Below are 14,233 nucleotides of genomic sequence, written 5' to 3' on the forward strand. Positions count from 1 at the left end.
AATCAGACCAGTAAAGCTCTATGTTAAGATTACTACATTTTTCGTTTTCAAATAAAATTTGTCTCTTGTGACTTCATTTTTGACTTGATATATTTTCTTTTCTTTTTTAAAAAACTAATTAATTTGCTTTTATTATTACCTTTCCTCCCAGTTTTATTGAGATATAATGACATACAGCACTGTATACTTTTAAGGTATATACCATAATGATTTGACTTACACACACCACGAAATAATTCGAACAATAAGTTTAGCAAACATCCATCATCATGTTAGGTAGGCAGAACAGGGAAAAGGAGACCAAAATGGTGGTGGCTACAGAGAAGGAAGGGAAAAGCCCTCGAAAATGAAACAGAAGAAGGTCCGAGGACCTCAGGTAAAACAAACACCACTCCTGGCTGGCCCAGTTTACATAGGACAGGCCCAGGGAGAGAGAAACGTATAAATACAGGAGCCAGAGCCAGCTCTCTCTCTCTCCTGCGCGCTCTGGGGCGCTCTTCTCGTGTCTTTAGAAAGACATGCCCTCACACCTCGAAGATGGATTTTCCTGCTATCTTCTAAATAAAATAGAGCTGTAACACGGAGCTGTAACACTGATTTGTCTAAGAGGTATAACATGGTCCATTCGAGACCCGAGAGCTATAACACGGTCTATCCAAGACCTGAGAGCTGCGACACGCCGAGGGGGCTTTAATGTCCGTCACTCCAAATCTTTGTGGTGACGAGACAAAGAACCGAGGAACATGCATTCGCGTGACAATCACATATACATACAAAATTAAAGAAGTAGAAAAACGATTTTTTTTCACCTTGTGACAATAGTGCAGGATTTACTCTCTTAACAACTTTCATACATAACAAACAGCAGTGTTAATTGTATTTAACATGTTGTACATTACATCTGTAGTTCTTATTTATTGTATAACTGGAAGTTTGTACCTGTTGACCACCTTCATCCAATTCTCCCTCCCCATACCACAATTTTGATCTAATTGACCTATAACACTAAGTCAGTTTTCATCACATAACATAGTGATTTAAACTTTCTATGCATTTCAAAGTGACCTTCATTAGTTACCATCTGTCACTATATGAAGATATTGCATAATTACTATGTTCCCCATGCTGTACATTTCATACACATAACTCCTTTATTTTGCAACTGGAGGTTTGTACCTCTTAATCTCCCTCACCTATTTCTCTCCTGCCCTCACTCCCTGATGTATCTTCTTATTCTATTACTCATCTATGGACAATATTTTTCAAATGTTTTGGTGCCAGTGACAGTGGCCACATCTCATTCCTACCTTCTCTTCCCCATTCTTGATACTTCATCGTTTCTACGCTGACTTCTGGTCCGGCTGTCCCACCCTCCGGGTCACTGGTCGTCTCCACTGTTCCCTCTGTAGTGACCTTCAACATTTGGCTCACACATAATGTGTGAGTTCCCCGCTCTACCATCCTCATTTAGATTTAACAGTTAAAAAAAAAAAAGTTAACATTCTCAATCCAAGCTTTACTGTCTCCTAGCTACGTATCCTTCAGTAAATTACTTAAGTCTTCTGAGCTTCAGTATCTTTCTCCCCAGTTTAAATTGCATAACTAATACATATGAATTTCAAAATTAAAATAACTGAATTATGCCTACTGGGTGAACAGACTTAGCTACTTAACTAAGTTAATTTATAACTACTATTTTTTCAAAAGAATATTATAAACAAAATTGAAAGGAAAGCATAGGCATAGAACTGCATTTTTATAGTTAGGTAAAAATACTGACAAAATGTATGACAGATTCTTGTATTTATAACAATTAAGGAGTTCTGGCAAATCAAAAAAAAAAAAGCAACTATGTATGCCAATAGAAATAAGGGAAAATACATGACTAGACAACTCTCAAAAAAATAAAAGAAGTTAAAAATGGCTCAGAAATAGAAAGATTCAACCTCACTCAGTAGTCAGAAGAAAAAAGACTAAAACAAAATTTAATATAATGTTTCATCTGTGAAATTGGTGAAGACAAAAGAATGTTAATACCCATAGTTAACCAGAAAGCAGAAAATGGCACTCGTATATTGCTGGGGTAAATATTTATATAAGATGGTAAAAAATCTTTCCAGGAAAACAACTTTTTAATGTCTAAAAGAGACTTTAAAATGCTCCTATTTTTAACTTATTAATGCTTCTAGAAATTTATCCAAAGAAAATAATCAGAAACGTATGTCCCCAAATGTTCTCATACCAAAGCCTTCATTATAGTGCTTTACTATTAGGTTTTTTATTATTAGTTTTCAATTAACAATATATACTTATGATTTGAAAAAATATTTTAAGTCAGATAGAAGTGAATAAGATAAAAGTTAAAACTTCCTCCTCTCCTTCCAACTGATTCCTTAAAAGTAATTGCTGTAAATTGTTAGACCTTTTTATTTAATGTACATGTAGATAAACATAAATACACAGTTTGCTTAAGAAAAGTAACTTATTCTATATATTAAATGCTATTTAATCATAGCAAAAAACCAAGTAATATAATTATCTGAAAACAGAAAGAGTTAGATAAATTATGGTACAATATTTTGAACCTAATGTCACACTATGCAGTCATCAACAATCCAGGGAAGAACAGTGTTACAGCAGAAAGAGCAGGGGAAGAGTTAGAAGGGTCTGTTGGTCAGTAAGCAAATCACTTAACCTCCTTGAGCCCCACCCCTTTCACCTGAACAATGAGGATAATGAGATCCACCTTTTAGGGTTGTTGTGAGGATTAAATAGATTAATATAAGTAAAACACTTGAGATAACATGACTTATGCCAGGTGTCCACTACTACTGTAAACATTTGATGTTACTGTATGAGAACATTTTATTACATGAAAACATTGAAATGAGAAAATGTTTACAATATACTAAGGGTAAAGGCTGATATAAAAGAGTATATCCAACATGACATCAATCATTCTAATATAATCTAATAACTTATAAGTACATTTATGCATTAAAGTAGCCTGGAGAGAAGTTCACCATAATGTTAACAGTGATAAAGAGAGGAGTTGTGATTTTTTATTTTCCTCTAAATAGTCTTATTTTTCCCTACAGTTTTTTCAAAATTTCTTCAATGAATATTTTAATGTTCACAATAAAAAGGATACATTTTTGAAGGCAAGATATAAAAGAATATGCTTGATAATGGTAGGATGATAAGAGAAAATACATAGCTTTTTGGTACCTGTTAAAAAAAAAACTGGCAATTTAAGTTCTGGAGTCTAGAGTTTGTTTCATGGAGAGGTGCTGGAGAGCTGAGAAGACACGTAAATTTCTCTAGATAAGAATGAAAAACTACAATAGGGTAGAAAAGAAGAAGTAATAAATATTAATTCTGTGACACAGATGTTGCCAGGCAGATTTGGTAACACAAAGAGATACAGGAAAACAATGATAAGAACAGCCTCCCTCATATAACTTCTACTTATTTACAGCATGGAGACTAGGGTCTTCACGAGTGAAAAAATTCAGTGCTCTATTAGAAATATATAAAGTCAGTTTGTTTAATTATATATACTAAAGAATAACAGAGATGTTAAAAACGCATTAATATATATTTCTATAGAGGATTCACCTCCCACATGGCTTTTTCTTTACTTAGAATTTAAATGGTTTTATAATTTTTAACACTGGTGCTTTTGACACCGAAGAATTGATGCTTTTCAACTGTGGTGATGGAGAAGATTCTTGAGAGTCCCTTGCACTGCAAGAAGATCCAAACAGTCAATCTTAAAGGAAATCAGTCCTGAATATTCATTGGAAGGACTGATGCTGACGCTGAAACTCCAATACTTGGCCACCTGATGTGAAGAGCTGACTCATTGGAAAAGACCCTGATGCTGGGAAAGATTGAAGGCGGGAGGAGAAGGGGATGACAGAGGATGAGATGGTTGGATGGCATCAGAGTCCATGAGGTCACAAAGAGTCGGACACGACTGAGCAACTGAACTGATAATTTCTAAGACGCTTGCTCCTTGGAAGAAAAACTATGACAAATCTAGACAGCATACTAAAAAGCAGAGATATAATTTTGCTGACAAAAGAATGTACAGTCAAAGCTATGGGTTTTCCAGTAGTCATGTACGGATGTGAGAGTTGGACCATAAAGAAGGCTGAGGGTCGAAGAATTGATGCTTTCGAACTGTAGTGCTGGAGAAGACTCTTGAGAGTCCCTTGGACTGCAAGGAAATGAAATTAGTCAATCCTAAAAGAAAAAACCCTGAATATTCATTGGAAGGACTGATGCTGAACCTGAAGCTCCAATACTTTGGCCACCTGATTCGAAAAGCCAACTCATTGGAAAAGATCCATTGAAGGCAAAAAGAGAAGGGGGCAACAGAGGATGAAATGGTTGGATGGCATCATCGACTTACTGAACATGATTTGAGCAAACTCCAGGACATAGTGAAGGACAGGGAAGCCTGGCGTGCTGCAGTCCATGAGGTCACAAAGAGTCGGACACGACTGAGCAACTGAGCAGCAACAACAAAGTATGTACCAGCTTAACACCAGAGCTAGAAGGCCTCAAGTATCTATGCACTGAATTGTCAATCCAATAAGGGTTTACTGAACCGCTGCTGGTGCGAAACATTCTTAGCTGCTGTTTGGAATACCAAGATGAAAAAGACATGGATTCTGCCTGCCAAGAGCATAAAGTTTGGAGAAGATACAAAATAAACAGCTAAAGCACAGCAAAGTAGAAAACATTCAGTATCATAACAGCATTAAGAATAAAATCTAGGGAGTTGACAAAGAAAGATTTACTTAGAGTGGGAAAGTCCTAGAAACTCTCCTAGCGCTCAGCCCTGAACAAGTCGAGTCTTGTTGGGCAGGCAAAAACCTTCTTGGAAGAAAGAGCCCCTTGGGCAAGCACAGAGGCTGAAGTGGGAGGAATCTGCATGTAGGAAAAAAGAAGAGGATGTGAAGAGGAGGTTGAAACGAAATTTGCGAACAAATCAGAGGGTTGTCAAAACTAATCTTCAGAGTGAACTGATACAAAAGCACAAGGCAAAAATCACTCATAAGCCCATATTCCATCTAGGTGAGACTATTCAGTATGTTTCTTATACCTATGGAATATATCTATGGGAATATACATACCTATAAACAGAGAACGCATGTATTTTGACAAAAATTGCATCATTCTACACGTGTTGTTGTTCAGTCGCCCAGTCACGTCCGACTCTTTGTGACCCGATGGACTGCAGCACACTAGGCCTCCCTGTCCCTCACCATCTCCCAAAGTTTGCCCAAGTTCACATCCACTGCATCAGTGATGCCATCCATCCATCTCGTCCTCTGATGCCCTCTTCTCCTTCTACCCTCTGTCTTTCCCAGCATCAGGGGAAGAATGAAGGCAGATGCCCTCTTTTCCAGTGAGTCCGCTGTTCACATCAGGTGGCCATTCTACACACACTATTTTCTTAATTAGCAAAAGTTTCTAGGGAATTTAGCCAAAATAATTCCTCTTAAATTAACTATATTTAATTATTCTCCAAAAATACCAGATTAATAATAATATATGGTTTCCTTCCATTCCTTCAATGCATTTCGTAAATATTTTTGAGCAACATTCTTGAGCAATATTATGTGCCAGCATGGTTCTGCATGCTAGAGGAGACAGATAAGAAATAAATGAACAGAGTAATCCCAGATCATTGTAAATGCTATTCAGAAAATAAACCAGGCTGGTGTGATAAGGAGTGATTAAAGTCAGGGAGTTGTCTTAGATAGGATGTTTGAGGAAGTTCTCCTTGTGGCTGCTACTGCTAAGTTGCTTCAGTTGTGTCCGACTCTGTGCGACCCCATAGACGTCAGCCCAACAGGCTCCCCCGTCTCTGGGATTCTCCAGGTAAGAACACTGGAGTGGGTTGCCATTTCCTTCTCCAATGCATGAAAGTGAAAAGTGAAAGTGAAGTCACTCAGTCGTGTCGGATTCTTCGAGACCCCATGGACTGCAGCTTACAGGTTCCTCTGTCCATGGGATTTTCCAGGCAAGAGTACTGGAGTGGGGTGCCATTGCCTCCTCCTTGTGGAGGTGACCTGTATTAGGAGTGACAGAGGAAATGCGCCACCCTTGTGCAAAATAGAGGAGTCAGAGCTAGGGAGGAGGGGCCTCCCGTAGACATGCCATAGGATATTAAAAAAAGATGTTATCACTGTAAGGAGTACCATAGTAGACAGGGTGATAACATTGTTTTTTCTTTTCTTTTGGGAAAAAAAAAATCATTTCAAACTTCCCTGTTGGTCCAGTGGTTAAGACTCCCTGCTTACACTGCAGGAGGCACGGGTTCAATTTCCGGTGGGGGAAAATAAGATCCCTCATGATGACAGTTGCAGCCAAAAAGTAAAATAAAATTTTAAAATAAAAACAAGATCACTGGTTGCTGTTTGGACGACGGATTTAGAAGATGGAACAAACAAAAGTCAACTCACTCATATGTGTTAAAAAAAAAAAAAGAAAAAGATGCATTTCCTTGACAAATTGGATTAAAAGCCAGCTGAATATAGCACTGAAAGTGAACAGGAATTGTAACTTCTTAACTTTACCTTTTCAAAATTGATCTCTTTTATAACACAGGGCTTGCTATCCGATTTCCTTTTGGCCAAGTACGCTTTCCCAAAGGCACCTTCCCCAATGGCTTTAATCATGTCATATTGATCCATGGTCTCCAATCCATGGAGTTACCTGAAATGAGAGCAATGAAATTTTATTGCACATGAACTCAGAAAATTGACCACTACAATGTAACAGAACTTGTTTTGCTAAAACTTTCATTCTAATTTTGCCAAGACTAAATCATCTAACTTTCCTTGTGGCTACAGGTAAAACTTTCTTCCAAGGAGTAAGCGTCTTTTAATTTCATGGCTGCAGTCACCATCTGCAGGGATTTTGGAGCCCAAAAAAATAAAGTCTGACACGGTTTCCACTGTTTACCCATCTATTTCCCATGAAGTGATGGGACCAGATGCCATGATCTTCGTTTTCTGAATGTTGAACTTGAAGCCAACATTTTCACTCTCCTCTTTCACTTTCACCAAGAGGCTTTTTAGTTCCTGTTCACTTTCTGCCATACGGGTGGTGTTATCTGCATATCTGAGGAGATTGATATTTCTCCCGGCAATCTTGATTCCAGCTTGTGCTTCTTCCAGCCCAGCGTTTCTCATGATGTACTCTGCATAGAAGTTAAATAAGGAGGGGGACAATATACAGCCTTGACATACTCCGTTCCTGATTTGGAACCAGTCCATTGTTCCATGTCCAGTTCTAACTGTTGCTTCCTGACCTGCATACAGATGTCTCAAGAGGCAGGTCAGGTGGTCTGGTATGCCCATCTCTTTCAGAATTTTCCACTGTTTATTGTGATCCACACAGTCAAAGGCTTTGGCATAGTTAATAAAGCAGAAATGTTTTTCTGGAACTCTCTTGCTTTTTCGATGATCCAGTGGATGTTGGCAATTTGATCTCTGGTTCCTCTGCCTTTTCTAAAACCAGCTTGAACATCTGGAAGTTCACGGTTCACATATTGCTGAAGTCTGGCTTGGAGAATTTTACTTACTCCTTGGAAGAAAAGTTATGACCAACTTACACAGCATATTGAAAAAAGAGACATTACTTTGCCAACAAAGGTCCATCTAGTCAAGGCTATGGTTTTTCCAGTAGTCATGTATGGATGTGAGAGTTGGACTGTGAAGAAAGCTGAGCACCGAAGAATTGATGCTTTTGAACTGTGGTGTTGGAGAAGACTCTTGAGAGTCCCTTGGACTGCAAGGAGATCCAACCAGTCCATTCTAAAGGAGATCAGCCCTGGGATTTCTTTGGAAGGAATGATGCTGAAGCTGAAACTCGAGTAATCCGGCCACCTCATGCGAAGAGTTGACTCATTGGAAAAGACTTTGATACTGGGAGGGATTGGGGGCAGGAGGAGAAGGGAACGACTGAGGATGAGATGGCTGGATGGTATCATGGACTCGATGGACGCGAGTCTGAGTGAACTCCAGGAGTTGGTGATGGACAGGGAGGCCTGGTGTGCTGTGATTCATGGGGTCGCAAAGAGTCGGACGCGACTGAGCGACTGAACTGAACTGAGCTGAACTGAACAGGTAAAACGATCAAAGTGAGACAGAGCAGGCCCGGAGGTCAGACTTGGGCTACAGTTCACATTTGATACAACCTAGTGTGGTGATCTTGGGCAAGTCACTTAACTTCATAAAACCTCACTTTCCTAATTTCTAAAGTGGAAATAACAATTCCTGTTTTTCAAGCTTGTTCTGAGAAAGAAAAACATAATATCCTGATCTTGGCACCTCTAGGAAGCACAAAGCTTCTGCTTGTGTGGTTTTACAGTTGCCTTTCTCAAAGGGGAAGCACTGCCCCCTACGGGACATTTTGGAAACTTCCAGAGTTTTTCCTGTTGGCAGAGATGGGAGAGGCAGATACTACCTCATTTTGAGGCCACTGGCTTCCCTGATGACTTAGACGGTAGAGAATCCGCCCGCAGTGCTGGAGACCTGGGTTTGATCTCTGGGTTAGGAAGATCCCGTGAAGAAGGAAAAGCAACCCACTCCAGTATTCTGGCCTGGAGAATTCCATGGACAGAGGAGCCTGGCAGGCTACAGTCCCTGGGGTCGCAAAGAGTCAGACACGACTGAATGGCTAAGCAAAGCACAGCAAGGTCTGAGATAGGACTTCCCAGGTGGCTCAGTGATAAAGAATCCACCTACCAATGCAGGAGACACAGAGGATGTGGGTTCAGTTCCTGGGTCGGGAGGATCCCCTGGAGTAGGAGATGGCAACGCATTCCAGTAACCTTGCCTGGAAAATTCCAGGGACAGAGGAGGATAGCGGGATACAGTCCACAGGGTAGCAAAGAGTTGGACACGACTGAGCACACATACAAGGTCTGAGACACTAAGATTCTTTGCTGCAAGGGACAGCCCTGCATAGTAAAGGATTATCCGGCAGCCTCACCACCTTAGAACGTCTCCGAACACATTCGTGTGCATGGAAAAATCGGTTTATAACTGTCTGTGCCTATTACCAAACTATTTTACACCTAAATGCAAAATACATCTAGTGCAATTTTAATTAATACTGAATTTTCAGGGAATGCAACTACGTGTCAATTGAGGCTTGATTGGACCTTGTTTTGCTCAGATATTTACCAAGAACTGTTCACCTTTTTGGAAAAATCATTCCTCCACTGGCCAGACTGCTCCTGGGAGCAGAGATCTAAAAGTCTGTGGCTCTCCTTGGCAGGTGACTCCCTGCTCCTTCACTTCTGCTTCTAATGTGGTAGTACCAAGCACTGGCAGACTGAAATATGGACTTGATAATAAAGTCAGGCACTATGGCATTTAGACTCATCTGATAAGATTCAGGATGGCAAGAGGACCCAAAAGCCCCATCCACGCCTACTGGGTCAGTTATCTTCAGTTTTTAATATAAGGCCTGAAATTCCTTTTGGCACTTAAGCTCCTCTGGTTTGGGTTTGTCATCCTCAGCCCAGGATCCTGGCTTCTTGAGAGGGGAAGATGAATTCCCCTGGGGTAGTAAGTGGGGTGATCTCTTCTCCTCTACTGTCTCCTGGGAAACACTGTGCTTATAACACAGACACACCCTCAATAGCCCGTGGGCAAGAAGATGGGCCAGTGATTCCCTTCGGGTTGTTTCTTTTCTTTTTAATTTTATTTATTGTGGCTGTGCTGGGTCTTCGGTGCCGCGTGGGTTTTCCTCTAGTTGCAGAGGGCAGCGGCCACTCTACAGTGGCGGTGCACAAGCCTCTCACTACAGTGGCATCTCTCGTGGCAGAGTACAGGCTCCAGGGCACCTGAGTGTCAGTACTTGCAGTTCCAGGGGCTCTAGAGCACAGGCTCAGGAGTCCTGACTGACGGGTTTTGACTGCTCCCCAGCATGTGGGATCCTCCAGGGCCAGGGAGGTGAAACCGTTTACCTCCGATTAAGACTCAAACCCATGTGGCTGGGACTCAAACCCAGCCAAAACCCACGGTACCTGGTTTCAGGATCTAATGTAGCTCAGGTTCTTGATGCCTCATCGCTGAAAGAATTCAGTGAGAGACAAAGTGACAGGTAAGAAGTGGATTTATTCAGATTCAGAGAGAAGCACACTCCACAGACAGAGTGTGGGCCATCGCAGAGAGCAAGTGTGGCTGTGAAGTGTGGCATGGTTAGTTTTTACAGGTTGGGTAAGTTCATATGCTAATGAGTGGGAGGATTATTCCAACTATTCTGGGGAAGGGGCAGAGATTTCCAGGATTTGGGCCACCACCCACTCCTTGGTCTTTTGACAGTGCCTAGGGCTTCCCTGGTGGCTCAGAGGTTAAAGCGTCTGCCTCCAATGCGGGAGACTTGGGTTCCATCCCTGGGTGGGGAAGATCCCCTGGAGAAGGAAATGGCAGCCCACTCCAGTATTCTTGCCTGGAGAATCCCATGGACTGAGGAGCCTGGTAGGCTACAGTCCACGGGGTCACAAAGAGTTGGACACACGACTGAGTGACTTTACTTACTTTCTTGGGGAACTGTCATGGCACCTCTGGGTGTGTCATTTCACTTGCTGATTGGGGATCAAGGTCTAGTCCTGTCTGCCAGCTTGTCCCATTTGATTCTAATCGGTTTTATGCTGTGTCCTTGGGCTATGTCATTCTTTCAAAAGTTGTGCCCTGCTCCTTTCTCTCCTGTTAACAGAGGGACCAATCCCTCTCCTGAGTCAGCAGGCCACTGAGCCACAAGGCGAGCTCCATAGGGTTGTTTCTGAACTGTCTTTGGCAGGTCCTGGAGGCCCAGGACTTGGCTCTGGTCACCTCCCACCTCTCTGAAATCTGCCTGGTCTGGCGCCCCTCTGCCAGCCGCCAGCCTTGGGGGCTTCGGGTAAACTGTTCCATTCCTTTCTCCCATTAGACTGTGGTAGCCACTACTTTCTTTGTATCTCAGAAGGCAAAGATCCTGCCCTGAGCAGACAGGTTATGCTTCTGAGTAATCTGTGTCAGTATAGGAAGAGGGGACGATTCGGGGTATAGAGTGGGAGCCTGCTCCGCAGCCAGGGGAGGCTGGGGACACCTGAGGGCCCGGTGTTGAGGGAGGCGGACGCGGAATGGGAACTTAAAGCCACCAGCGTGGGAACTGAGCGACCGAGAGGCGCCCGCCCAGGAGGCACCAGCGCGTGGAAGCCCGTAAGTTTCGTGGTGGGGGAAAAATCTCGCTCCGTTAGGAACACTCCGGGTGGCGGCGGGCTGGAGGGCTGCAGACCTCCGAGGAGCCAGGAGTCTGGAGCGCCGCGCGTTGCCATGGAGACCGACGCGGCGCTGGACCCGAGGCAGCTCCCCAGCAGAGCGCGCCTTCCCAGGCGGGGGCTCTACCCTTCCCCGCGGCTCCCGGAGGCCTGCGGGGAGGGGGCAGCTCCGGGTCCAAACTGAGGGCGCCGCCCGTTGCTTACCAGCTTCGCGGAGCGAGAGAAGCGTCCTGGGTGGAGCAGGGTTCCCTGGGCCGTGGCGCCTGCGGGCGGGCTGTCGGGGCGGAGCTTCGAGCAGGACGGGCGGGGCGCCGGGCGCGAGCGCCTCCAGGGTCCACCGGAAGAGGGCCAGGGGCTGGGGAGTTTGCTTGGTTGCCCGGACGCCTCTGTTAACACTCCACAAGCATTCGGCTCCCACTCGCTGAAGGTGTACCAGATGCTTTGCATATATTATCTCTATACTTTGCAACCACCGAGCAAGGAAGGTCGTTTTGCAATTGAGTTTTTCCCAGTTTTAGAATTGAGCGGGATTTGGAAAACTCAGCAGTGGCCTCGGGACTGGAAAAGGTCAGTTTTCATTCCAATCCCAAAGAAAGGCAATGCCAAAGAATGCTCAAACTACCGCACAATTGCACTCATCTCACACGCTAGTAAAGTAATACTCAAAATTCTCCAAGCCAGGCTTCAGCAATACGTGAACCGTGAACTGCAAGATGTTCAAGCTGGTTTTAGAAAAGGCAGAGGAACCAGAGATCAAATTGCCAACATCCGCTGGATCATGGAAAAAGCAAGAGAGTTCTACTTCTGCTTTATTGACTATGCCAAAACCTTTGACTGTGTGGATCACAATAAACTGTAGAAAATTCTGAAAGAGATGGGCATACCAGACCACCTGACCTGCCTCTTGAGAAACCTGTATGCAGGTCAGGAAGGAACAGTTAGAACAGGCCATGAAACAATGGACTGCTTCCAAATGGGAAAAGGAGTACGTCAAGGCTGTATATTGTCACCCTGCTTATTTAACTTCTATGCAGAGTACATCATGAGAAACGCTGGGCTGGAAGAAGCACAAGCTGGAATCAAGATTGCTGGGAGAAATATCAATCTCCTCAGATATGCAGATAACACCACCCGTATGGCAGAAAGTGAACAGGAACTAAAAAGCCTCTTGATGAAAGTGAAAGAGGAGAGAGAAAAAGTTGGCTTAAAGCTCAACATTCAGAAAATGAAGATCATGGCATCTGGTCCCATCACTTCATGGGAAATGGGGAAACAGTGGAAACAGTGTCAGACTTTTTTTGGGGGGGGCTCCAAAATCCCTGCAGATGGTGACTGCAGCCATGAAATTAAAATACGCTTACTCCTTGAAAGGGTTATTACCAACCTAGATAGCGTATTGAAAAGCAGAGACATTACTTTGCGGACTAAGGTCCATCTAGTCAAGGCTATGGTTTTTCCTGTGGTCATGGATGGATGTGAGAGTTGGACTGTGAAGACGGCTGAGCGCCGAAGAATTGATGCTTTTGAACTGTGGTGTTGGAGAAGACTTGAGAGTCCCTTGGACTGCAAGGAGATCCAACCAGTCCATTCTGAAGGAGATCAGCCCTGGGATTTCTTTGGAAGGAATGATGCTGAGGCTGAAACTCCGGTATTTTGGCCACCTCATGCGAAGAGTTGACTCTTTGGAAAAGACTCTGATGCTGGGAGGGATCGGGGGCAGGAGGAGAAGGGGACGACAGAGGATGAGATGGCTGGATGGCATCACTGACTTGATGGATGTGAGTCTGAGTGAACTCTGGGAGTTGGTGATGGACAGGCAGGCCTGGCATGCTGCGATTCATGGGGTCATAAAGAGTCGGACATGACTGAGCGACTGAAATGAACTGAACTGAACTGAATGTATAACCCACAAGCACAATGCACACTAAAAAGGGACAGTGGTCCAAACTGGCAGATAGAAATTTTTATGGTTAAACTGTTTCTTATCCTGACTTTAAAATAATTTTATTTCATCAATCCTCACTTTAATCTCTTTTTAAGCTGCAAGTCCTGAAAAGCTTCATTCATGTAAGTAAATGGAATTGAAAGTTTCACTAAAAGTGGTTCTCAATTCTTGTCTAGTTGTATGTCAAGAATCATATAATAATCTATGACTAAAATAGGGTTCTAATCATCTACTCAGTTCAGTTCAGTTCAGTCGCTCAGTCGTGTCCGACTCCTTGCGACCCCATGAATCACAGCATGCCAGGCATCCCTGTCCATCACCAACTCCCACTAGAGTCTCTTGAAATTCTGTTATAAGCCAAACCCTTGTAAACTATCTTTTCCATCAAAGTTCATTCAGCCACTCAGTAACTATACATAGTTTCAAGTTCCCTTTGTTGATTAGTTTGGAAACGTTCACATGCAGGACAGTGCTAAAATTTGAGATAACTAAGAGGTATCAAATACAGTATTTATGGAAGCTGATTACCTGGAAATATCCTTAAAACCATCCCTGCCTACATTAATTGTTGAATGTCTTCAAGATCAGTCAGTTCAGTCACTCAGTCGTGTTCAACTCTTTGCCACCCCGTGGACAGCAGCATGCCAGGCTTCCCTGTCCATCACCAACTCCCAGAGCTTGTTCAAATTCATGTCCATCCACTCAGTGATGCCATCCACCCATCTCATCTTTTGTTGTTCCCTTCCCCTCTTGCCTTTAATCTTTCCCAGTATCAGGGTCTTTTCCAATGAGTCAGTTCTTCCCATCAGATGGTCAAAGTATTAGAGCTTCAGCTTCAGCATCAGTCCTTCCAATGAACATTCAGGACTGATTTCCTTTAGGATGGACTGGTTGGATCTCCTTGCAGTGCAACGGACTCTCAAGAGTCTTCTCCAACACCACAACTCAAAAGGGTCAATTTTTTGCTGCTCAGCTTTCTTAATGATCCAACTTTC

The 14,233-nt window shown here is 43.2% G+C and overlaps 2 protein-coding genes across 2 annotated transcripts in view; both read right to left on the bottom strand.

Annotated features, from left to right (window-relative positions):
* Window positions 1–6,710, bottom strand: part of NEK5 (NIMA related kinase 5) — a 56,420-nt gene extending 49,710 nt beyond the window's left edge. The window contains exon 1 of the mRNA XM_052650228.1: window positions 6,594–6,710. Coding sequence (XP_052506188.1) covers window positions 6,594–6,710 — 117 coding nt within the window. The remainder of the gene's footprint in view (window positions 1–6,593) is intronic.
* The window catches only part of SLC25A15 (solute carrier family 25 member 15), a 297,070-nt gene that overhangs the window by 26,755 nt on the left and 256,082 nt on the right, over window positions 1–14,233 (bottom strand). The window lies entirely within an intron of this gene.

Source organism: Budorcas taxicolor, chromosome 12 (genome assembly GCF_023091745.1).
Source record: "Budorcas taxicolor isolate Tak-1 chromosome 12, Takin1.1, whole genome shotgun sequence".
In the NCBI taxonomy this organism is placed as follows: domain Eukaryota; kingdom Metazoa; phylum Chordata; class Mammalia; order Artiodactyla; family Bovidae; genus Budorcas; species Budorcas taxicolor.